Source organism: Paroedura picta, chromosome 16, assembly GCF_049243985.1.
Source record: "Paroedura picta isolate Pp20150507F chromosome 16, Ppicta_v3.0, whole genome shotgun sequence".
Lineage (NCBI taxonomy): Eukaryota > Metazoa > Chordata > Lepidosauria > Squamata > Gekkonidae > Paroedura > Paroedura picta.
Genome location: NC_135384.1, coordinates 3,827,903 through 3,852,538, shown reverse-complemented (window position 1 = coordinate 3,852,538; position 24,636 = coordinate 3,827,903). Strand labels below are relative to the sequence as shown.

General features: G+C 52.1%; 1 protein-coding gene across 4 annotated transcripts in view; it reads right to left on the bottom strand.

Annotated features, from left to right (window-relative positions):
- ARHGEF15 (Rho guanine nucleotide exchange factor 15) overlaps positions 1 to 24,389 on the bottom strand; it is a 31,970-nt gene extending 7,581 nt beyond the window's left edge. For 2 of the 4 annotated variants that reach the window (XM_077315796.1, XM_077315800.1), the window contains exons 1-8: positions 15,134 to 15,284; positions 5,527 to 5,993; positions 4,204 to 5,085; positions 3,577 to 3,637; positions 2,494 to 2,549; positions 1,974 to 2,206; positions 899 to 1,059; positions 239 to 391 (exon numbers count right to left, since the gene is read on the bottom strand). In XM_077315796.1, the coding sequence (XP_077171911.1) occupies positions 239 to 391; positions 899 to 1,059; positions 1,974 to 2,206; positions 2,494 to 2,549; positions 3,577 to 3,637; positions 4,204 to 5,085; positions 5,527 to 5,947 (1,967 nt within the window). In that variant the 5' untranslated portion in view covers positions 5,948 to 5,993; positions 15,134 to 15,284. Of the gene's footprint in view, positions 1 to 238; positions 392 to 898; positions 1,060 to 1,973; positions 2,207 to 2,493; positions 2,550 to 3,576; positions 3,638 to 4,203; positions 5,086 to 5,526; positions 5,994 to 11,024; positions 11,138 to 15,133; positions 15,285 to 24,132 lie in introns of those variants that run through there. The other 2 variants (XM_077315797.1, XM_077315798.1) reach the window with 2 other exon arrangements.
- Positions 24,390 to 24,636: the final 247 nt, after the last annotated feature.

Genomic DNA, 24,636 nt, shown 5'->3' with positions numbered 1-24,636 from the left:
CTGTGATGTTGAAAAGCTCCTTTTCATTGAAATACAAAGTTGGGAAGGACCTCCAGGGTCATCTAGTCCAACCCCCTGCAGAACGCAGGAAATTTAGAACTACCTGCCCATTCACTGTGACCCCAATTCCATGTCCAGATGATGCCCCTCCCCGCAAGAAACAGCATCCCTGGCTATTCTGGCTTGGAAGAAATTCAGATTCGGTCCAGTAGGCCCTTTCCCTTGTGCTCTTTCTCACATGAGGGTGCTGTACGTCTTCTCCTGATAGAGTTGGTTGCGCACGTAGTCAATGTAGACAGAAAAGCTCTGCTTGGCGTGTTTCTCCACAATGTCGCAGACGTCGGAGATCTGCAGGCTCTCATCAAGGCGGCCTTCCAAGTCATGCAAGAATCTGATGGCGCAGGAATGGGAGAGGAATCGGTGTTAGGAACCTCCTCGAATGGGACACACAATTTACTTTCCTCTTAGGGCAGCATTTGGAAACGGGATCCTGCAGCCACGAAATGTGCTAAATCCCCAGCATGCTCGTGTTCATGGGGGAAATCATGTAGTACAGCCCCTCCTCAACACCAGTGAAGGACTATACCATGCAATTCCTCTGAACCCATACTTCATCCCACAATGAACCCTGATGAATGTAAGCCCACCATTTAAAAAAGAGCAACCAATTTAAAGGGTGGGCTTACATTCATTAAGATTCAGGGGGAAAAAATCATGTGGTAGAGCCCTTCCAGAATTCCTGCGCAGGGCTGTACCATGCAATTCTTCCAAACCTGTACGTCAACCCATTATGAACCCTGACGGGCTGAAATTGTCATTCCGCCTTCTGTTTTTAGAGGGGGTCCCAGACGGCACGAGCCAAGGGGGTCAGAGGGGAACGGGAAGAGGCGGGGCTGACCTTTCGCTGACCTCCTTGACCTTGCGGATGTTGGAGAAGAGGATGCGGTGCTCGCGCAGAAGGATGGTGGCTGCCAGGTCCCGAGAGTCCATGAAGTGCTCGATCAGCAGGGTCAGCGAACGCAGGTAGGAGGCCTCCGATGTCACCACCTCGAAAAGGCTCTGGAAGCGGGAAAGAAGAAACGCAGAGCAGCCAGGTCAGGGGAAGGAGAGGGGTAGGGAGCAAAAGAGGAGGCAGCTGGTCCTGGTTTGGATAGTCTCACATATGCTGAATAACAAGGGTTGTCAACCTGTGGTCCTCCAGATGTTCGTGGACTACAATTCCCATGACCCCCTGCCAGCGTTGCTGGCAGGGGCTCATGGGAATTGTAGTCCACAAACATCTGGAGGACCACAGGTTGACTACCCCTGCTGAATAACACACTTCCAACCCAACGTATCTGCGCATTAGAGATGCCGGCATCCGGGTGAGAGACACAAAATGAACGGGCCACGCACGGGTGCAGGCAAAAGCTATGATAAACCACACGAGGCAAAAAGCAACAATGGATATTTAATGCTCTACGTTCCAAAAAGGTAAACCGTGGAGGGCAAAATAATAACCGAGAAGAATTAGCAGAGACTCCGATAGGAGCGTTACTCCTCCTCAGCCCGAATATTTATGAGAATTCATTCTCTACGTTTTACACAAACATTCCGAGGGTTTCCCCAACGGGCGGAAGCTAATTAGTTTTGTTACATATTTTTAAATTTGTTAAAACACTGACCGGGTTGATAGGGCCACACACACAAATGCAACATCAGGCAGGGTGATATTGATGCGCTGCTCTAAGATTCAGGCGAAAGGGATGGTCCTTCGGAATACCCGAGTCCCGAGCCACATAGAGACTGGGTAAGTCGTAGTTGTGGATTTACTGCATTCTGCAGGGGGTTGGACTAGATGACCCTGGAGGTCCCCTTTCAACTCTATGATTCTAAGTCTCTGCTCATGCAGAACTTGTTGAGGGGAGGGAGCGCCAGTATGGCCGGGGGAGAAAGACAGGGAACGATACCGCAGTGCTGGACAGGTGACTTACCTCCTGCATTTTCCTCTCCTCTGAGCTCATGTTTCCCAGCAGGCCGCTCTCCCGTACGGCCGGCAGTTCCTGCCACAGCGTGCTGTGTGGGATGGGGCCACGAGGCCCGGAGGGACCCTCGCCGGGTGACGGGGCCCCGTAATCCGAACTGCTGAAACTGCTGTTCCGAGGGATCGTCTGCCTCTTGATTTCCTTGGAGATGACAGCCTGGCGGTACGTTTGGTATAAGGGCTCTGCGGGGGGGAGGAAAGGGGCCAGATGAAAGAGAATTAAGGAAAAGAGAGGAAAGGCATGCCTTTATCAAGGTGAGACTGGGGTAGCAAGCTTGGATTGGGATGTTCCTGGGGCTGAATCAGGAACTCAAAAACGTACAGGCTAATTTTATGAGTATGTAGCTTGCTGAAAAGAGAAGAGTTGGTTTTATACCCCACTTTTCACTACCCAAGGGAGTCTCAAAGGGGCTTATGCTGCTTGTTCCCCTCTGCCCCTGGATCTTTTCCTGGTCCCGAGTCCTACTTACCATCCTGTAAGCACAGACCCCAGTCAGGGCCCTTTGGGGACAGCAATGAAGAGGGTCTGCAAGAGACGGAAAAGAAACGGAAGTGAAAGTAACCAGTAGTCCTAACAACCCCCCCCCAAATTGAGCCTGATCAAGGGCCTGTTTTATATTAACCGTACTGTAATATTATTAGACTGTTTAATATTAACTGTACTGTAATATTATTAGATTGTCTGTTTAATAATAATTGTAGTGTAATATTATTAGACTGTCTGTTTATCCTTTTCACTGTATTGTTGTCTTTTTCTAAATGAGGGTTTTATTATGTACCGTTGTGTAGGATTATATTATATTGTTTTTTAAATTCTTAAAGTCTTGCGAGCCAGCTTTGGCCAAGAGGAGCGACTAATACATTAAAGTATAAATTAAATATAATTATAATAATTCAGAAATGGGATTCTAAAGGATGCTTCCACAGAGGAGTGGGGAACGCAGGGAGGCCCCGAATTTGCCATGCATATTTTGTTTCTCTCTCTCTCTCTCTCTCCTTCTGCCACCCACATTATCTTCTGCTGAGAACCGGTATAACAGAGGTGGAGAAACTCACCCATTCAACACATTTCCCACCCAATGCTCTTTTCTCTAACCGTGCGCCTTTTCAGCATTTTCGCAGGGTGATTGATTGTTCCTGCACACACCATCGGCTCCCATCGGCGCTCTTTGACTCTGGGCCCTCCCAGGCCAAAACGAGATGGGATGGCATGCTTGTGTCCAAAAGAGGTGGGACAAACACCTCCCTCTCCTCACAACAGACCCCCTGGGAGGTAGGTGTAGGATGAGAGAGCTCTACGAGAACTGATCTGTGAGAAGAGCTCTAGAAGAACTGTGACTGCCCCAAGGTCACCCAGCTGGCTGCATGCGGAGGAGTGGGAATTCGAACCTGCCTCTCTTGACCACTGCACCCCAACGGCTCAGGCTGAGAGGACAGCTACAACTATTTCCCTCCTCAATTCTCTAGATGGGAGAGACAGGCTCACATTGGTACATCTTGCAAAATTTATTTCAAGACTTGCTAGGGCTGGAAGTGAGCGATTGCCAGCATACCTGTCCTTTGGGGCCTCTGTGTCGGATTCACCTGACACCAGACAGTCCTTTTCACAGCTACCTGGGGAGAGAAATTCTGCAGAATTAGGGCTGGATTAGACCGCACATGCTTGGATTTCTCCCTGTCTAGGGCAAGGTGGGTGGATCCGTTCTTGACATCTCCCCTCTACTTGTCAGCCGCACCTCCAAATAGCCTAAATCCTGAAGCAAGAATACTCCTGTACAATGATGAGCCAAAAAGCTACACCGGAAACCCAGATTGGATGGATGATCCCAAGGCTAGGAAAGCAATGGTACGGTTTGGGCATACAGGTGTCAGGTGTATATACCTTTGCCCAGCTTCCTTGTCCCACCCCACAGTGGATGTTCAGAGCCGTGCTCCCACTAACTCCCAGATTTAGCAGGGATGGACGGTGTTGATATTCATTCATTCATTCATTCATTCATTCATTCATTCATTCATTCATTCATTCATTCATTCATTCATTCATTCATTCATTCATTCATTCATTCATTCATTCATTCATTCAATGTTTCGACTTATCCCTTGCCCTTCTCAGCACACCGCCTAAGAGCTACTATATGCCCACAGTATTTCACCCTTCCCTTGCAGAGTGTGGCTGTTACCTTCACGCTGAGCTTCATCCTCTGATGAGTTCTCCAAGGGTGGTGGGGGCTGAGTTGGCGGCGGGGGCAGCCCCTGAGGCAGCGGAGGAGGAGGCTGGGATGGCGGAGGGGGAGTCTGGGTGGCAGGAGGATGGCAGGAAGCGAGGGAGAGGGGCTGCTGGTGAGGGGCTGGCACAGGCAGGGACACCTGGGAAGAAGGAGGGGGCGGTGGGGGCTGGGAGGGGGGCGGCAGAAGGAGAATGTCCCCAGCGGAGACGGGCGAGAGGTTGTTTTGAACGTGGTCAGACTCGAGGGAGAACTGGAGTGAACCCCTGCGAGGAAAGGAAAGGGGTCCCAAGGAGCTGCGAGGCGGCTTCACCGGGGCTTTGGGCGGGATGGCCGGGGGCACCGGCTCGCTGTCGAAAAAGGCAGGGGACCCCCCCTTGCTGCGGCGGGGAGGCTTGGGCATCAGCGGGGGACAGCGTGGGGGCAGAGGCTCGGCCGTGGAGCGGTATCCGGTCAACACCACGCTGCCCTCGGCGTGCCCGTTGGCTGACGGCGGCGGGTCAGGGGGCTTCTTGCTCCGGGGGGAACGGTGGGATTTGGGGGCCCTGCCGCCTTTGGGGGGCAGCTTGGCTGGTGGAGGGTTGAGCACCAGGAAATGTCGGAAGAGCGGGCCTCCCTCATCGGTGGAGGATGAGAGGTCTGAGGCAGGTCCCTCCTCCTCCTCCTCCTCTTCCTCTTGTTTGGCTGGCGGAGAATGTGCCGGGACCCACGTCAAGACCATGCCGGGTCGGTGCAGGTGGCAGACGCAGGGACAGGCCGCCGAGCAGGAAACGGGGGAATCGATGCCATTCTGCTCCACCACGCTCAATGTGGAGAGCGGGCTGTCACCGCCGGAATCTGTAGAAAGAGGGGCACATGTATGACACAAGGGGTTGCTTTTCTGCAGGGTGAAAGCTTATTTTTTTTATTTTCTAACATTTAGCCCGCCTTTCCCCAGGGGCTCAGGGCAGGTTACAAGAAGTAAAAATGTACCATTTAATAACTCCAGTTAAAATTGCATATGAAATCTTGCATTCATTGGAACGACATACAGCACAAAAATATATATATTTGGGACAATGGAGAAGATGTCACTTTGCTTGCCCAGTTCTCAGGAAGGGTTTTCAGACTGAGTTCTTAACCAGGGCAGATTTCCCGGGGGGGGGGGCTTCCCCAGCGCAGAGTGCTCATAGGTCTCAAAGCCGCACCAGGATGGCCGAACCAGAGATCATCTTCCAGGCCCAGCAGAAAGGCTCAGAACGGTGAAACGACAGGCTGGTTGTAACCCTGCTCACTTACCCAGTTGCCCCAGAGCTTCTTTTTCCTCCAACATCTCCCCTTCCCCATTCTCAGACACCACCGGGACGGGGCTTTGGCTGCCGTTCAAAGTCTGCCGAGCCGGCTTGTCGGCCTCGTCCTTCTCCGGACCCGCCTGGTCGAAGCGCACCACGATCTTCCGGACGGCCCCCGAGTTCTGCAGGATGTGGAGCTGCCGCTCGGTGCTGCAGGGTGGTTCGGCAATCTTGGAGCTGCCGTCGTTCGCCGGTTCGGCCCCCGGTCCCTCCAGCGGCAGTGATGGGGTGGGCGCACGGAGCAGCTTGTTTGAGTCTGGGCGGGGAGGCAAATACGGGCGGGGTCTGGTGGGTGGGCGTGGCTTGATGATGCGAGTGGGTTTCTGGGAGGGAGGGGTGGCGGGAGGCAGCGGGTCCATGGACGACATCTTCTCGGAGAAAGAGTCACAGGTCACGGCACCGTGCTTTCACATCCTGTGGGGAAGACGGACAAGGGTTAGCAGAACTCTCGAGGTCTGGTGGTTTCTGCATTTTACCACTTCATGTTCCTCCTTCCTTTTCCCATGATGCCTGCAGACCAGGCATTTCGAAGCGCAAGAGAGGTTCAGGGGTGCTTTGCCATTGCTTGTTTCTCCGTAGCGACCCCCCCCAACGCCCTTGGTGGTCTCCCATCCAAATACCATCCAGGTTGAACCTGATTAGCGTCTGAGATTGGATGCAATTGAGCTTGTCTGGGCTTGGCGGAGAGAAAGTCACCGGGAGAATATCACCCAAAGAGCTTTGTAAAACAATGGAGGCTTATACAGGATCCTACCAGATCCTAGCCCAACACTTCAATTGCTACAACCACATGGGCCATCTGTCCCATGGGCGTTTCCATCTGAGGATCCCCCAAGGTATAAGGACAATTAGATCTAGTGGCTGAAAAAGGGAGGGAGGGGCTCGGGTAATCAGAGTTGCTTAATATGTGAATGCCAGCCACCTATTGTTGTTATTGTTGTTGTTGTTTAAGGGGTGATTTTATGAGTTTTATTGTGTTTTAGTGTTTTGTAAACCGCTGTGAGATCACTGGATGAGCAGCGGTATATAAATTGAAAAATAAATTGAATGAATGAATGAATTAATTAATGAGAGAGAGAGAGAAATGGAGAGATGTACTTCGGGATGGGCTTAAACGTGGACTCAGAGAGATGTGAGTTCATGGGAAACAGCAGAAACATGGAGGGTTTTTTCTCTGAAGACTTCCCCCCCAGAAAACTGGGAAAACCCTAAAAAGCAACCCTTTCCCCATCCTGCAATCTGTCTTGCTGGCTGGTTGAATCGGCTTCCCCAAGCCCTCTGCGCAAGCAGGCGCACAGTCCCGGCAGTGTTCTCCCAGGCCCTGTTCTACCATATCACTCATCGCCTCTCCGCACACAGCGTGCGCCTCCTGGGCCGGCTGACGCTAATGGCCCTCTGGGCCGGCCGCCAGAGCCGGCTCTGCAGCCAGACCACGTTGTCTGGGGTGCGGCTCATGCTTCCAGCTGGGAAAGATGTCCCAACAGGGTGGTACAGCCTGCCCGGAGCAATTCGGAAACGAAACAGAGAAGACCCGAAAAATTACGCCGACCCCAGCGCAAGGTGGAAAGTGAAAGTGATTGTAAGCCACTTTTGAGACTCCTTCGGGAAGAGAAAAGCAGGGTATAAAACCAGCTCTTTTTCTTCTTCTTCTTCTTCTTCCTGATAAAGAAACTGGAGACCTGTCTGTATTTTATGGACCTGCAGAGATTTCCTTCGGTCTTGCCTCGATGCCTACGCCTGGTGTCCTTCTGATTAGCTCAACATAAAATCTTCTGGATCCACGGCTGGGCCAGCTTGGAAAAAAGCCGCCCCCCTCCTTCCCCTTCCCTCCTCCACCCCAGCAGATTCATTCCCCAGCGGACTGCTCTGTTTAAATTCGTCCTAGAAAGCATTCGAGGCCGACCACACAGACACACCCTCGAACGATTCATGCGCGTCCAGAGAGAGGAAACCCTTTTCCTGAGCAAACCTAAACTCTGTCCTGTTATTCCAGTGCCTTCCCCCTTCATCTCACGCCTACCTCCCAAGGAAGACTGCTAGGCATGCAAAATGCATGCAGTCCTGTACATGAATGCTCAGAGATTATCGGGCAGGGGGTGGGAGTCTGTGGGGGGGGGGACAGGACACAACCTCGGGCCAGCTGCCTCCAAGGAGACAGTTGAAAGGTGTCAGCTGCTAGCTAGATATTTTGGGCCCACGTTGTGGGTGGAGAGAGATGGGCCTCGAGCCCGGGGAGAGGGTCAGGAAATGCAGCACGGAGGGAGGGAAGGCCGGCCTGCTAATGGTTAGTAAGAGGAAGGGTTTGGGGTCAACGTCTTCACGAGGAGCTCGGATAACTTGGTGGAATGTTGGGGTGGACCAGTCACTCGGAGGTGGTAGAAAGTTAATTTATGGCAATCCGGTGAGGTCTTGAGATAAACAGAAGTAGCATACTTAGACTTCTTGGGTGTTCTCCCATATTAACTGGGTCCGGAACTTGCCTAGTTTCTGAGATATGATGAGAAGCTAAGATCAGGGCGACACAAATTTGGTGGCTTATAAAGAAAGATAAACGCCTGGAGGAGACGTTCCTCGGCCGGCTGTTAGCCACAGTGATGCAATGAAACCTCCATGTTCAGAGGCAGTGCCTATATATCTAATATTCATGGGTATCTCCGCGTGCACACAGATATTTTAAAAAAATCCACACAACAGGACCAGCATTGGAATAAAGCCCAGGTTTGCACATGAAGAAGGAAACACAGAAAGTTTCCTCTAAAACTTGGAGCAGGAAGCTTCATGTTTTCGATGATTTTGAGCACTGGCCAAATTTGTGCTGGAAAAAAAACCTGAGTAAGTAGAAACCAGACCTCCCATTGGCACCAGTACCAAAAAATACACTTCTTCTTACCGAAACTGAGACTTGTATGCTTTGAATCGCTGCGGGAGAGGCAGAAATTCAACAGGTGAGGCATCCTGCTGCATAGCCCGGCAGGGACGCAACGGGGAAAGGGTACACCAGTTCAACAGCTGCCTGTCGGCTAATGGTTAAGAGCCCAGAAGAAGATGGCCACAGCCCACCCTCCTCCGGGATGCTGTGTAATGTTTCCTTTCCTCCTTGGCCAGGCTGCGTTTCATCCTTCATCTGCCCTCGTTCCGCTCACTGCCTGAGCTTCTCCTCGCGTGCATTTCCTCTCACTCCCACTACGCTCGCTTCATGATATCGTTGACCGAGAGAGAAGAAACCCCACTGTGGGAAGGACACCCAACCAGCCATGCGTGGCTCCTCACATCCTCCCCTGGGGATCTGAGCAGCGCATATCCCTCCCTCTCCGTGACAGGAACAGCTGACGCCTTAATGCCCCTTTCTGAGGTTTCCTGGGGGTGGGGCGGGGATAACAGCCTGCAGCGAAGAAGGATAGGAAAATGACAACGGAAAGCTAAAACTTCTTCCAGGATTCCCTTGAATGAGAAAAGAAGAACAGTTTGGGGTTTTTTGAGTCCTGCTTCTTACTTCCCAAAAGAGTCCCAAAGCGGCTGGCAATCGCCTACCCTTCCTCTCCCCACAGCAGGCCCCCGGCGAGGTAGGTGAGGCTGAGAGAGCTTCTGTCAGGGCTGCTCTGTGAGAACAGCACTATCAGGACTGTGACAAGCCCAAGGTCACCCAGCTGGCTGCACAGGGAAGAGCGGGGAATCAAACCCAGCTCACCAGGTTGGTGGCTGCCATTCTTAACCAGTACACCAAGGCAGCTTCCTGCGTTTGTGTAACCTTGCGCGTGCAAAACGGCTGCTCTACCCTCCAGTCGAGGAGAGAAAGTAGCTTGAGCCCTCGTACTGGTCCTGCCTATCTCGGGGTCCCAAGCAGAAGTGGAGAGGCGTCACTCACCAACACTTTGCCCTGGCCCATACCGGTTTCTTTCCACCTCTGGAATCGCTGTGTTGGTGACGCTCCGGATTGTTTGGAGCCGAAAAGCACATCCTAGTCTCATTCTGGATTAAAGGCAAAACAGGCTCTCCGCCTGAACGGCAATCTAGGCCGTGCCCTAGAAGCCCAGATTGCTCCAGCTACTCCGTGGGTGACCTGGGAAATAGGAAAAGGCGGCTGGGCTTTGTTTGGGTGACGGTGCTCCAAGTTCACACCCTGCTCCCAAAGGCGGCAGGTCGGTAACCGTCAAACGAGTCTTGAGTGACTCAGTTGAAATAGCAGATCTAAGGAGCAATCAAGAACTCGGTTATAGGGAAACTAAAGACCTTTTTAAATGTTTCCCAGCCTGTTGAATTCCTGCCTTATCACGAGGCATTCCGTAAAACAGGACTAGAGGGTCTAGATCAGCCTTTTCCAACCTTTAAACCATGAAGGGACCCCTGAAATATTTTTTCAGCCTTTGAGGAGAAATGGACGCAGAAGTAAGATACGGGAGCCAGCGGATTGATCAATCAATCATTGACCATTTCCATTGCGGAGTAAGAGACAAGGCCTGTAGATCAACAGGGAAAGTGGGCTCCAGTGTGGCCATCTGAGCTTTTGGGAAGGGCCATGTAACCCTGAGGAGCTCTCAGGGCATCCCCCGGTCCCCTGGTTGGAAATTCCTGATCTAGATTGTGCACAATTGTGTCGATTTTATTCCTGTAACAACACTCTGTTACCCTAACCTGGATGGCCCAGGCTTGTCCGATTTTGTCGGATTTCAGGGGCTGGGTTGGCCCTGATCTTTACTTGGATGGGCGACCGAACACCAAGGATGATCTGCTGATCAGAAGGAGGCACCGTCCAAGAACCTCTGTTCATCTCTTGCCTGGTGAACACTTTTAGGTCACTCTAACCAAGCTGTGACTTGACAAGACATTCCACTACAGCCATACCCTTCCTGTTATCACTCAGGGCCCTTATCAAGACAAAACAATTTAAAGCACACGTACTCCGGAACAGAAAATGGTGCTTGCTCACACATCTTAACCCCCACCCCGAAGAGACTGTACGAAGGTCTACATAAACACATATCTACATTACAAAAATCGAGTCCAAAAGCACCTTTAAGACCGACAAAGATTTATTCGAGGTGTGAGCTTTCAAGTGCAGGCGCTCTTCCTCAGACTAAGTGAATAAGCATCATAACTGGAGATATAAGGCACAAGCAAATTATGGCAAATTAGTCAACTGCGTCACAATATCCAAATTAAGCCATGTGATCATTCTTTGCCAAAATAGCCAATCAGTCCGATCTACACTGTCATCAACAGGAGGTCTCCTAAACAGAAGCATATAATATCCTAGATTTCATTTGGCACGGTACATGTTTCTAGTCCTCAGCGGTTACAAAATTAAACCTACAGCTAATTGCACTGCAGTCCCAAACGGGGGCAAACCAGAAGGGGCAACAGGGAGCCCCGGCCTAGTTACCAGGTGTCACAAAGATGACGGGTGGAACGACAGACTGCAGTGACAGCAGAGGGGACTGAAAGTACCTGGAGAGATTCAGCCAAACTCCTTCCCTTTGCCGATGAAGCGGAGAGCAGCTTTCTCAGACTGCGGGCCGCCTGAAGCAGCAGCTAGGTCCTTCCTGACCACAGCCCCTCCGCGGATCCTGAGCCCTTTTCCACTGAGAAGGGAAATGCGTCTTTCCGGAGGCAGGAAACAAACCACTTCGGCCTGGATTTGGCGAGGAGACACGGGAAATGCTAACAAAAGGATCAAGCGGGTGGAAGGGATCCCACACTCCGCTGGCCCTTTCAGGCGTGCCGTGGAGATGGGGAACCCACAGCCTGCCCCGGATGGCTGTGGGGAAGAGGCTTACAAACCCCTTTCCCTTCCTCTCCCCACCACAGGCACCCTGAGAGGTAGGTGGGACTGAAAGAGCTCAGAGAGAACTGCTCTGCGAGAACAGCTCTAAGGGAACTGTGACTAGCCCGAGGTCACTCAGCTAGCTGCATGTAGAGGAGCGGGGAACCAAACCCAGTTCTCCAGGTTAGAGGCTGTCAGTCCTAATTGCTACACCATGCTGGGAGTAGTGTAGTGAAAAGTGGGGTACAAATTATTTTAGAGCTGTTCTTGCAGGGCAGTTCTTCCAGAGCTCTCTCAGCCCCACTGACCTCACAGGGTGTCTCTTGTGGGGAGAGGAAGGGAAGGCAACTGGATGCCGCTTTGAGACTCCTTCGGGTAGTGAAAAGCGGGGTATAAAACCCAACTCTTCTTCTAGATCATAAATCAACATTCCAGCTGCTGTCCCTCGATAATTCGAAGAGGCGACTTCTAGCAAGTTTGCCCATAGTTATCGTATCCCATTTCTCTCCATAGTGGTTGTGCATCCATTCCAGCAAGCCCGTTAGTTGCATAAAAGAATATGCATAAGCATCCATCTCGCTTACAGCCCGTTGCCGCAGTCCTGGCCTAATCCCCACTGCGGTTTGCAGTCAAGCACACATGACGCTTAAATGACTCTCTCGGAGCCCCGGCCTTGCACAGCGAGCTATAAAGCCATCGAGAACTGCCCTGCTGGGCTGGAACATTAGTTTTATCTGGGCAGCCTACCGCCTCCGAACAGCAGCCAGCTGGGCAGGCTGGGGAGCAGAGCATGATGGGAATATCCTCCCCCACGCCCTTAGCATCTGTCTGTCGGAGGCCAGGCTTCCTCCAAGGCAGGGCTCAAGACGGCAGGTCCATCTCGAAGAGGGGTGCTCTGTTCCTGGGGGATTCGATAGCAATAGATTCATTTCCCTCTATCGCTACATGTGGAGCGGTAACGTCCGTTTCTGTATATCTGAAGGAGCATGGCTGCGCGCGAACGCTTACGCCTTGAATAAAACTTTGTGGCTCATAAAGGTGCCCCTAGACTCAGACTTCGTACGACGTTTCTCCCCATTGGAAACCTTCTGCACAGCTGTGGCATGCGTCCCTCTACCTGGGTTTTTCTTCCTCTCGCCCCCCCGCCCCCTGTCCCAGCCTGCCTCTGGGCAGCGGCCGGGAAATCTCACAATAGCCATTGGCAATGAATGCACGGGATCGCCGACAGCTCACACTTCTATCCTTACTCTTCCACACGCCAGTTTTAGCGGCTGATCCACTCTCTCTATGAACTCCCCGTTAATTATAGTCTTGTAAACACTCCCCCCCCCCGCCCTCCAAAGCCGGGAGCTACATTTTGAAGTTATTTATATGATAAAACCTAATGTGTGAACCCATATCCTGCCCCGGCTCTTTGCTACAACCAAAATTAGGTCGCCGACTCTGAGCTTTGGTCACAACTCACAACCCTACAGCTTCTTTGCTGTTTGCAGGGGGGGGGGTTGGTAAGCTCTGGCCAGCCAGTTCCCCTAAAACAGGGCTAGTCAACCTGTGGTCCTGCAGATGTTCATGGACTACAATTCCCATGAGCCCCTGCCAGCAATCGTTGGCAGGGGCTCATGGGAATTGTAGTCCATGAACATCTGGACGACCACAGGTTGACTAGCCCTGCCCTAAAATACAGAGCGGAGACACAGTTCAGTGGGGAGACCGCATGATTTGCATGTGCATGGGCCCTGTTTCAGCTTGACGCGCAAAGGCCAATGGCCAAAACCCTCTGTGAAATTGACTTATATTGAGCTTTGAGTCTAAGGGAGGGCCATGAGTCAGCGTTAGAGACTCTGCTTGACTTGCACAAGGTGCGCGGTTCAATCCCTGGCATCTCCAGTTAAAAGGACCAAGCAGCAGGTGATGAGAGAGACCTTGACCTGAGCCCTTGGCCTAGTCGATATCACTGCCCAAGACATAAGACCATAAAAGAAGCCATGTTGGATCAGGCCAGGGGCCCATCCAGTCAAACGTCAGCCAAAAACCAGGCGCCCTCCAGCAGGGCCAGAACTCCAGAATCCCGCTCACTTTGGCCCCACAAGCACCATGAATTCAGAGCATCCCTGCCCCAGACATGAGAAGCCCTAGGGGACCAGGTTAATGGCCCACCCAGTCCAACACAGGGGCCAAAACCCAGTGGATCCTTCCACCAGCCCTTCAGTGGAGGTAAATATTATGCCAGGAAGGGTACTAATCAACCAACCTTGCAAAGTTCCTTGCGAAAGCAGGCAAAGATGTAGAGAACAGTGACCCAAGAGACATGAAACAAGCAGGACTCTCAAAAAGGCTTTTGACAAAGTAACTCACTAGACTAGAGACTCGTGCAAGAGCTTGGCGTGCGATGAAAACCTGATTCAATGACAGGAAACCCAAAGGAGGAATAAACTAACAGTTCTCACAATGGGGGGAAATGAACGGTGGAGACAGTATTTATGAACGGTACCAAATCTGTCACTCCTGCTTTCTACAAAAGGGACCCGTCGTTCATACGAGAACCACCACCCAAAAAGTGGATGGGGATGACTTCTGATTTACTCCAAGGGAGCACAGGAGAAACATCTAGTCCAGCCGCTGCCACAGAGATACTACCAGTTTACACCCGACCGTAACGAGGAGAGTCACGTACCTCGTCCCCACGAATTGTGAAACAGGTTGGGAAACAGCACGGTTAGCTTGGGAGAAATCTTGCTCGCCTCAAACTAGGTGGAATCAGATTGCTTAATCAGATCCCCCCCCCTTTGCACATGCCCTGGAACACCCTTGTCATGGCTTCCCGTAGCCCCGCTCTCCGCCCCAGACCTATTCCCTCCCTTCTGCAAGGATTCTCGGAGAAAGCTGCTCTCTCCTCCCGAACCCGTCTCTTCGCCGCTTCTCTGAAATCCGAAAAGCATGGGATGAATCATTCGAAACGGGGACCACATGAAAGAGGCCGGTTTGGGCACCCACAGCAAGCCCCGAATTCCGGGAAAAACCTCCCTCTTTCATCCGCCTTGTCTTTTGTCCTACATGCTTGGTGACTCTTGGAGAGGGGGACCCACCCATCCTTTGGCAGCAAGTCCCTCTTTCCTGCAGAGGACATTCCTCCCTGTTCTCCAGGTGTCCGGGGAGGGCGAAGGGGGCGGGGTCCCCGTGCATGCGACCCACCCCCGGGAAAAGAAACGCAGATTTCCCTCCCTGCCGCCCCCTTGCAAAGGTCTCCCCACCCCACCTCCCGCAGCAACTAGTGCCCGGCTGCAGAGACGGCCGCGGGGGCCTCCGTTCCATCTGTCGCCCGAGCCAAGGAAATCCCCAGATCTGCGGGGAGCACCAATCCATCCGGCCTCCCTCCCACGCGCCAGGCAGGATCTGGCAAAGCCACCCCAGGCTCCGGCCGGGTCGAGGGCTCTCGGGGGGGGGGGGGCGAGAAGCCTGCCCCGATCTCAGGCGCTTAGGTTGGGCATTGTCTGCCGCTGCGTGCGGAGTCGCTTCTCCGAGGCCCCCTCCCACCTGCGGGCGGAGGCGGAAAGGCTGCGGGGATCGCCCTGCCTCCTCGCCTCCTGCTTTCCAAAGCGGAGACCCCCCCCAAAAAAATTCCTTCTGCACGCCCTCACTTTGTCCACCGCTGCCCAGAGAAGTGTCCCCCCACCCCACCCCCTTTGTTGCAGCCCGGCTCCCACCCACGAGCCCGCCCGCCTTTGTTACGCCTCCCGTCATCCTTGGGAACCAAAAAGAGAGAGCGAGCGAGCGAGCGAGCGCGATCCCTTACCCGGCGCGGATCCCGGCCAGCCCCCCACCAGGGCAGCCAAGCCCCCTCCGGCGCTTCCAGAGGCGGCCGCACGAAGCCAGGCAGCGGGCTTGAGCGCAAAGGAGGCTGGCCACGGTCGGTCGCCCGCCCGCCGGTGTGGTCCGGTCTGCCTCGCCCGCCGCCTGCCGGCCGGGAACACCGCCAACTCCTCCTCCGCCTGGAGGGCTGCGCAAGACGAGAGGAGGGCGCACGGCCGGCCTCTGCGCGAGTTCCCGTCCGCAGAGGGGGCACAAAGGCTGGCCAGAAGACGCGCCGTTGCGGCTGGCGAAGGGGGAGGCTGCCCGGCGAGGGTCTGTCAAGCGCCCGGGGGCTCCCGGGAACTCTCTCCGGGGGCTCCGCGTCCAAGACCCGGCAGGGAGCGCGAAGAAGGGGGAGGCAAGCAGAGGGGCCGCCAACCTCCCGAGCAGGGCTGGAGTTCTCCTGGAATCACAGCTGCTCTCTGGAGGACAGCCATCCGTTCTCCTGGAGAGGAAAAATGGCTGTTTGATGGGTGCCATCCTCCAGGCGGGACCTGGAATTCCGGCTCATCTCCAGACTGCAAAGATCTGTTCCGCTGGAGAAATAACCGGCTGTTTTCAGGGATGCCAGCCTCCAGGTGGGACGTGGGGATCCCCGGAATGGCAGCATCTCCAGACCACAGAGATCAGGTCCCTTGGAGGAAAAAATGGCCGAAAAAATGGCTGGTTGCATGTGGAAGAGGAGTGGGGCACCAAACCGATTTAACCCTGACCCCATGCCAACTCTCAATAGCCAGGAGTTTGGTTGCCCGCCCTCTGCGTCCCCTCCCCCTCCATCTTTGAACCGCACTGTGCAAATAAACACACACAGTCCCGGCCTTCATTTGAGCCTCCATATTGTCGCTCTGCCGTTCAGTCAGTCCTTAAGTGGGGGGCACTTAGAGATAAGAACGCATTCCAGCCGGCCAACAGACAGCAATAAGCGCACTCTCCTTGCCCAGATCACCAGGCTTTCCAAAGTTCTCAGAGTTTGGCTGGCAGGAGCTCAGCCCAATCGGTGGCTGATAGAAGCTCTTATCCGAGTCCAAAGTTCTTTCCTCAACTCTTGGCTTTCGGCTGCCCAAACAGGATTACGGCTGAACACCGAGACCACCAAAGCAACGGCTCCTGGGGAGTTACGCAACATTTCAGGCCAACAATGAAGAAATCAAAATTCTTTGGGATTTTCTATCCTTCGACACACCCCCTCCCTCCTCAACCCAAAGAGAAACCGCAAACAAGAAATAGGGAGGAGATTGAAACAGGGAAGTGCGGCCACAAAGGAGTGAGGGAAGAGCCTTAAGGATGTGTTGCTGGCCTACACGATCAATATAATTAACCCTATAGTATTCCTTATTATTATGTATGGGCGCAGACGTTAAATGAAGAAAGCGGGCAGGAAGGGGGCAGACCCCTTTGAAACGGGGTGTCGGAGAAATTTTGCAGATATGGCGGCCCTCCAAAAAAGCAAATCCACGGATTCCGGATGAAATCAAGCCTGAATGCTCCCTAGAAACTAAAATGAGGCTATTTATGCTAGGAAGAAGAAGGGGACGACAGAGAATGAGGTGGCTGGATGGAGTGACGGAAGCAGTTGGTGTGAGCTTAAATGGACTCCGGGGAATGGTAGAGGACAGGAAGGCCTGGAGGATCATTGTCCATGGGGTCGCAATGGGTCGGACACGACTTCGCACATAACAACAACAACATGCTAGGAAACGTTGAAGGAAGGAGGAAAAGTGGGGAACTGAAACCGTGGGGAAAGCTAAAGCCTCTGTTTGACATGTAGGTTTCTCAGGAACAATTATTAACCAGTTTTTACTGCTATAGGATGCTGATCCTTAACCTCTGATCCAAGAAGGCAGAAACCTTACAGAAGAAGACTGTTTTCACGCCTGATAATTCAATTTCTGTTTGTAGAAAGTCACCCTTTAGGGCCATGCCGATGATAAAGAGCATTTTTGAGCATGCACAGAGTGCTTCCCACTGAGGAGTCATCACCACCAATTTCCATGCCATGCCAAATGTCTGGGATTGGAGGGGGGGGGTCCTTCTATGGACAGAATGGGGCGGACACCTCACCGTTGAGAAATTAGTCGATCAACAATATCACTCTCAAGTGTCACTGATTGTGATCCAGATTTTTTCAAGAAACCCCTCATTATCCTGCCCCCCTTTCCAATTTGCATGGAAGATTGTCTTCAAGAGAGCTCATGTTGACATCTCCCCCCCAAAACACATCCAGAATCTTTACTGACACATTCTCAGGTTTAGATAGTGCACTTTTTTTTTTTTTTCAAAATACACATTTTTTTTTTGCTTGATCAAAAATAACCCCTAGTTCTGTTAAGCCACATAGACTCAACTTCCCACAACATTTTCTGCCAAACAAACTGGTTCTTGTTCTTACTGTTCACTTCTCTTAACATTTCTGCTTTTAGTCATCAGACAAAAAAACATCTTTTGAATAATTATCTTCAAGGGCCAGGAGAGAAAACCTGTTCTGTGTGCAGAAACAGGCTCCTGCATGCAGAGAGAGTGTTTCCCTTCTCACAAGCATCTTGTGTAAGAACCTCACATAAAGGGGGAAGGGAAGAAAATGCATCCAGAGAATCTAAGGATTCCCTGGACACAGAGACCAATACGCTTGGCATTCTTCAGTTTGCATCAATTAAGAGCATTTGAGTGCCTTCCTTCAGTTTGCATAATTTATCCTACTTGTCACGGGGAAGAGCTGTGTAGAATGTCTACCCTTCAGCCACTGGAAATTTAATTCAAGTACCTCTTGGGCTTCTGTAATTAATCAGGTGTTGCTACATCGAGTCTTATCATCTGCACGCGGAAACAAAAGAATCTCAGCAGGCAAGGGCTAGAAACTAAAGAATCTCAGCAAGCTGAATTCAATAAAAATCCAGTACTTTTTTTTTATTGGGCTCCTGTCTCCTTCTGGTTTGTGCAAAGTGCATATTGCAAAGTGCTTCTGCATCTCTGCACAATCAGAAGTGTGTGAGTCTTGCACACTTAGCTGTCTGGACCACAATCAGAAATCATATTAGTCTTTTATTCTACAGCCTAAGGATGGGGCAGGGAGGAGAAATAGAAAGACAGGAGTTCTGGTACGTACAAACTGTCTGGTCTTGAGATGTGGTTAGAGGACATGGGATAGAGTAAACATGCTTAGCAGGTCTGTGGTCTGGTCAAATCCCTCTACGGCAGGGGTCCTGTACCTTTGACAGTGCAGGTGGGTGTTGCCCAACATTTGGGCTGCTGCAGCTGACCTTCTGCCACTTCAGTGAGGAGCCTTGTACCACCAAAGCAAAGCCACCAGGAAAAGTGTTGGTGGATGTCCTGGCACCGTGTTGGGGACTCCTGCTCTACCGCATTGCTCCAAAAGCACAGGGCAAAGGCAGTGGAAGAATGCCTATTGCGGTTTCATTTTAGGATCCTGGCTGTCTGGCAATAAAAAAAAACAGTCCGAGATTTCCAAGAGGGCCGGCTGATGAGTCACTTTTCCAGGAAAGGGGAGAGGCCCCGCACAGTCGCCTCCGTTTATTGTCTTTTCTTCTACAACCACCTCATTTCCTCCCAGAGCAAGCCCTATCGAAGGGCAGAAGGAAAGGAACATCTCTGGCTCAAACATACTAAGCTTATCCCTTTTCCTGCCTTTAGTGCTTAACAACCCACTGAGAAAGGCTGGCTTCAAAGTGAATCACTGCTTTGGCTGCAACCAGAGTTCCCAGGGACCCTTCCAATGCACTGTAGTGACCGTTTGCAAGTGGACTTGGCCATTTCACACAAGGCACTTTCATACTTGCTGAAGAAGGCACTTTCAATCCACTTCAGTGACCGTTTGCAAGTGGACTTTGCCATTCATTTAGTATGCATGAAAGCACCCACAGTAAACTCCAGTTGTAAAGTGCATTGAAGGTGGATTTAAAGTGCCTTATTTAATATGTATGAAAGCACCCACAGTAAACTCCAGTTGTAAAGTGCATTGAAAGGGGATTGAAAGTGCCTTATTTAATATGTATGTAAGCACCCACAGTAAACTCCAGTTGTAAAATGCACTGAAGGTGGACAGTGCCTTATTTACTGTCAGTGAAAGTGCTGTAAGACAAGCTCATCCCCAGTGTCATTGACCAAGAGTACCAAAACAGAATTCCACCTCCAAAAAAAAAAAAGATCGATACTTTCCAAAAAGGCAAGGAAGGCAGTGTGGTGTAATGGTGAGAGAACTAGACTGGGATCTGGGAGTCCTGGATTCGAATTCCCCATCTGCCACAAAGAATACTGAGTGATTTGAGGCCAGGCACTTGCTCACCCTACAGGATCGTTGTTGTGTGGATAAAACCAGGCAGCAAGAACTACGTGTGCTGTCTCAACTCCTCGGAAGAAGGGCAGGATACAAAATGTACCAGATTAGAGAGAGAGCACTGGGGGAAAACCTAGCCAGCTACAAAAAAATGCCACCCGGCCTGGTTTTGATCCAGGTGCAACCAGGTTGCTGACTTTCGGCCTAGTGACTCTGACCCACTTTGGAAGAGCAAAACTCCCTGCTGACCTGCACCACGTCAGACTGCTCATGCTATTTTCCTTCCTGAAATAAAATGCTACATACAGAAAAGTCAAAGAGCAGCTACTACTAGGTTAGTTTTCTGTGCAGAGGAAAAAATTGCACAGAGGATTCAGTTGCAGTATCCTGACATCTCTTCCCCCCCCCCCCCTACATCTCACAAATGGTACAATCCTGAGATGGGCTTATTATCATCTCTGGAGGATCAGAGTGGGATTTGGGAGCCCCAGATTCAAATCTCCACTTGCTGGGTGGCCGTGGGCCAGTACACTCTCAACCTGTCCCTCCCCAGAAGGTCAACATCTCTGAGAATGAGGGACACACAGAGAAGCTGTTTTGAGCTTTTGGAAAGAAGGGCTTTTGAAATCTCAAGCCAAACTTCGCTGGTGCAGGTTGTAACATTTCTGAACGTCTCCTCGTCCGCACCCTGATCATTACCGGAGCTATTTGTGCCGGTGAATTACCTTGCCTCATAAATATCACCCAGTGCCAATTACGCCGCTCCAGGATCTTATCTGCACGTCCCCTGACACACTTCGTAGCTGAAAATCGTCACACCTCTTCAGAACAGCAGAGTGGAAGCATCGCTGGAAATACCTGTGGCTTACACCACGAGCCATGGTTTCCAGGGCATTCCCCCCCCACACACACACCCCATGGAAAACATCCTATAATGCTTCTTGCCACCAGGATAATGTGCACATTACATATTTACAGCGCAGGCCCCGGGACTCTACGGCAGAGACAGAATCGGAACACAGGTCCAAACATGAAAATACCCGCTTGATCATGCTGGCTCTAACCCAGCCACGCCCAGACCTAGCTGTGCAGCGTGTCATCAGCAAACGGGATTGATGCAATTATTAAAGGCTTCCGAGAGCCGACAAAACATACCCACAAATCCACATCGGAGGTTGCCCGTTGTATCTATGCATGAGTTTCTGAACGATTTACTGAAGGGGCCTTTCCTTCTTCTAAATGACCCCAGCTTTGTAGATTTTCCTGTTTCCTCTCTGCATTGTTGGGGGGGGGGGGACTGACAAACGAATGGCCAGCACAAGGACTTAATATCACACATGCAGTGGGTCTCCCAGGGGCCATGCAAGTTCTGTTCTGATCATGACCGCAGCCTGCAGGCAGGGACACCCAGGAGCAGATCAGGAAGTGAAAATGTTTTTTGGGGATCCTGTCCTAGGCTTCTGGGAAGAAGGGCAGGATAAAAGGAGGTTAGATAGATAGGCAGACAGGCGGAGAGATGGCTTTAAGGATACCCACCCTTTAAAAGTTTGGGAAATCTTCCTCCATGGTGGTTTAACTCTCTCCCAAAGACAAGAAAGCATGTACACGGCACACAGGCCACTCACAAGTGTGAGCTGATTTGCACTTTCCTTTTCCATGCCGGTGTGAACATGCCTGTTCTGTTTTGTGGATGGACACTCCTGAGAATGTAAGAAAAGCTCTGCTGGATCAGACCAGTGACGCATCTAGTCCAGCCTCCTGCCTCACACAGCGGCCAACCCTCTGGAGAACCAGTGATGGGACGTAGAGGCTGAGGCCTTCATTAGAACAAAAGAAGAGCCCTGTTGGATCAGGCCACGGGTCCATCTAGTCCAATATCCTATCTCATGCAGTGGCCAGCCAGTTCCTCTGGAGGGACAACAACAGGGCAGAGAGGCCGAGGCCTTCATTAGAACATCTGAAGAGCCCTGCTGGATCAAATCAAGGGTCTACCAAGTCCGGCATCCTGTCTCACAAGCTTGTTCCTTCAAGGTCCAATAACACGGCACAGAGGCCAAAGCCTTCCCCTGATGTTGCCTGCTGGCACAGGTATTCAAAGGCAGACTGCCTCTGAATGTGGAGGTTCCCTTTAGTCACCATGGCCAGTAGACCCTGACCGACCGCCTCTGCATGACATACTCAATCCCCTTTTAAAGCCACCAATGCCCATGGCCATCGCTGCATCCTCTGGCACCAACGCCCACGTTTGAATCACTCTCCCCATAAAGGAGCATGCCCTTTTGTCTGTCCTGAACCTACGGCCCATGAGCTTCATTGGATGTCCCCCAGTTCTAGTATTTTGGGAGCGGGAGAAAGGAACACGAGAGATGCTTCCGAATGCCGTCCCTGACGAGGAGGACAGAGAGTTCTTCCTCTCGTCATCTCTGGCCAGAGAAACCAACTGACTCAGTTCTTGCCCCAGGGTTTCCTGCTGCCTCATCCCATCTCCTCTCTCCCCACCCGGAAGGCAATCACTTTCCTTTTGGTGCCCCTAGAAGCGTTTTCGAGGTGACCTCTCACGCCAAGCCGGAGGAAACCCATCCCTCTCCCCGCCCCAGAACCGGCTGAGCATCTCATAACCACATTGTGGAAATTCGCTGCAAGGCCCCGGCACATGCGAAGGGAATTCCAAACGCCGACACAGAAAGAGCAGTCAGGTCACCTCCCTGTTAACTGTTTTGATGACTTCTGGCCGAAAACACCACCCCAAAGAATGAGGACACGGGACAGAGTTTCCGGACGTCCTTCACAAAATGAAGTCTTTGGTTTCTCCATGTGACGGGTCCAAAAGTTGCAAGAAGACTTATTTTCGGGGGCTGCTCCAGTGGTAAGCCATGGGGTTTTAAAAAATGGGCCTAACGTTGACCAGGGTTTTGGTGTTTCTTGACAGCCCTGGTGGGTTTTCCTGAATGGCTGGGAGTTAATTCATTTTTGTATATTTTAAAAATGCGTTAAACATTTATTGCGTGATATAGGACCATGGTGACCCGCCCCGGCCCCAAACTGGCCAATGATGGGTCTGAAGGGGGTGGGAAGGGGAGGGGCCCCAGGTGGGCATGACCACAGCTCTGCTTCCCAGGCATATTCTGCATGATTGCAGGGGTTTCTTGAAGCCTGTGGAGAAGGTTTCAGGGCTTTCTCACCAGTGTGCGCTATTGGTCAGTTTCAATTTAAACCGACTGGATCCAGCGGATGGGATCTAGCCGTGCTACTCGAGCTCAGTCCTTAGCAAGTCCACACACACAACAGAGTCCCCCCCTCCCAAGCAGCCATTTTCTCCATGCGAACGGATCTCTTTAGCCTGGACAGGAGCTATAATTCCAGGGGATCCCCAGATCCCACCCGGGGACAGGCTTCCCTAGAAGGACAGAGCCACTCCTGCCACCAGAAAGCTCCCAGGGAGCCAACACATTGAATTTTCCAGGGCTCATGAGATACAACACAAGGATTGAGACCAGGAAGTGAGGAGGGGGGCTGCCCTACAGATCTGCACAGAGCTTAAGAGGAATAATGCGTGGACCCTGCCTCCCTCCACTTTGGCGACATCCCCCCTCCTGACCTCATTTTATACCAGAAGACCCTTTAATTCCACTTAAGACATGACTGATGTGACCATGCTGGTTCAGCAGTTGGAACGCCCCAAGAGAGGCACAGTTGCTGAAATATGCATGCGCATGAATGCTCACCCCTTGAATCAACCTTTGTGGGTCTTCCAAGGCGCTCCTGGACTCAGACTTTGTCCTGCTGCTTCAGACTAACGGGGCCGCCCCCCCCCCCCTGAATCTATCAGCACTCTTAGCCTCAGAGCCAAGCCCAAATTCTAATCAGCTGGAATTTCCCAGGACGCAAAGTTTGCCCATTTGAAACCCTGGCACCTCCCTCTGCAGAAACGAAACATGGAAGGAGCCTTGCTTCTGTCATCGGAGCTATTTAGGAATCTCTGTATTGGGTAGGTGGGTGGGTGGGGAATCCTTGTAGTCACAATACCCGATCAGAGAATCTGAGGTGTTAGGGAAGGGGGACAGCATGTGCATAACAAGTTTTCTCAGAAATAAGTTGAGGGAGGGTTTGAATTTCACAGCTTTTTATGAGAGGCCTGCCTAGGAATCCTCTCCATCTGATGGGCAGCTCTGAAATTGAGACTGCTCACGGTTACGGTCGCAGGAAGACAAAAGGCACTCTGCACATGTGCAGAGATATTTCTTGCGAGGGGGGAAATATACGGCCCCACATGTTGCGGGGTTGAGCCTTGGGGACAGGGCTGAGGTTGGGCGGGTAGGCACAGCGGGACTGAAGGGGGGTAAATAGATTTGGGCAGGGATGGCTGAAGGACTGGCTGTGTCCCCGTAGCACAGGGCCAGTTTAAGGATTTGTGGGGCCCTTTTTTCGCGCTTGCCGTCCCTCTAACAAGACCCCCTCCCCCAACAATCACAGGGTGAGGGCCCCCAAATCTCGGTCTCCTGGAGGCCACCCGTCCCTGGGGAGATGTCCAGGCGACGCCTGGAGGATGGCCACCCTCCCCACAGCTCGCTCCGTTTCGGCGGGGGAGAGAGAGAGAGAGAGAGAGAGAGAGACGCGTGGCTCCTTCCCCCGACCGGAGCTTCCCGACTCACCTCCCGGCACGTGGTGGGACGCACGAGCCCCGGCTGCGCGCAGCTGGCCGCCTCTTGGGCGCGATCCTCCGGCGCCGATCTCGGGATTCGGCGCTGGCAGCGCACCTCGCCTTGCCTCGCCGGGCGGCTCGCCTCCTGCCGCGCTCAGTTGGCTCGGGGAGGGCCCTTGGCTCGTCCCGCCCGAGTCTGGCCCCGGAGCCCGAGGAGGAGGAACCGGGGCGGGCCTGGCCAGGCGCCCTCCCCGCCAGTCGCCTACTGCGGGGCTGTGGAGGAAAACGGATTAGATACATGGATGGATGGAATAAAGCTTATAGTTATATACCACAACTGTTTGTTTGTTTGTTTGTTTGTTTGTTTGTTTGTTTGTTTGTTTCTTTCTTTCTTTCTTTCTTTCTTTCTTTCTTTCTTTCTTTCTTTCTTTCTTTCTTTCTTTCTTTCATATACCGCCCTCCCCAAAGGCTAAACTACTGTGAAGAACAAAATATTCATTTCGCGTCCTTGTCC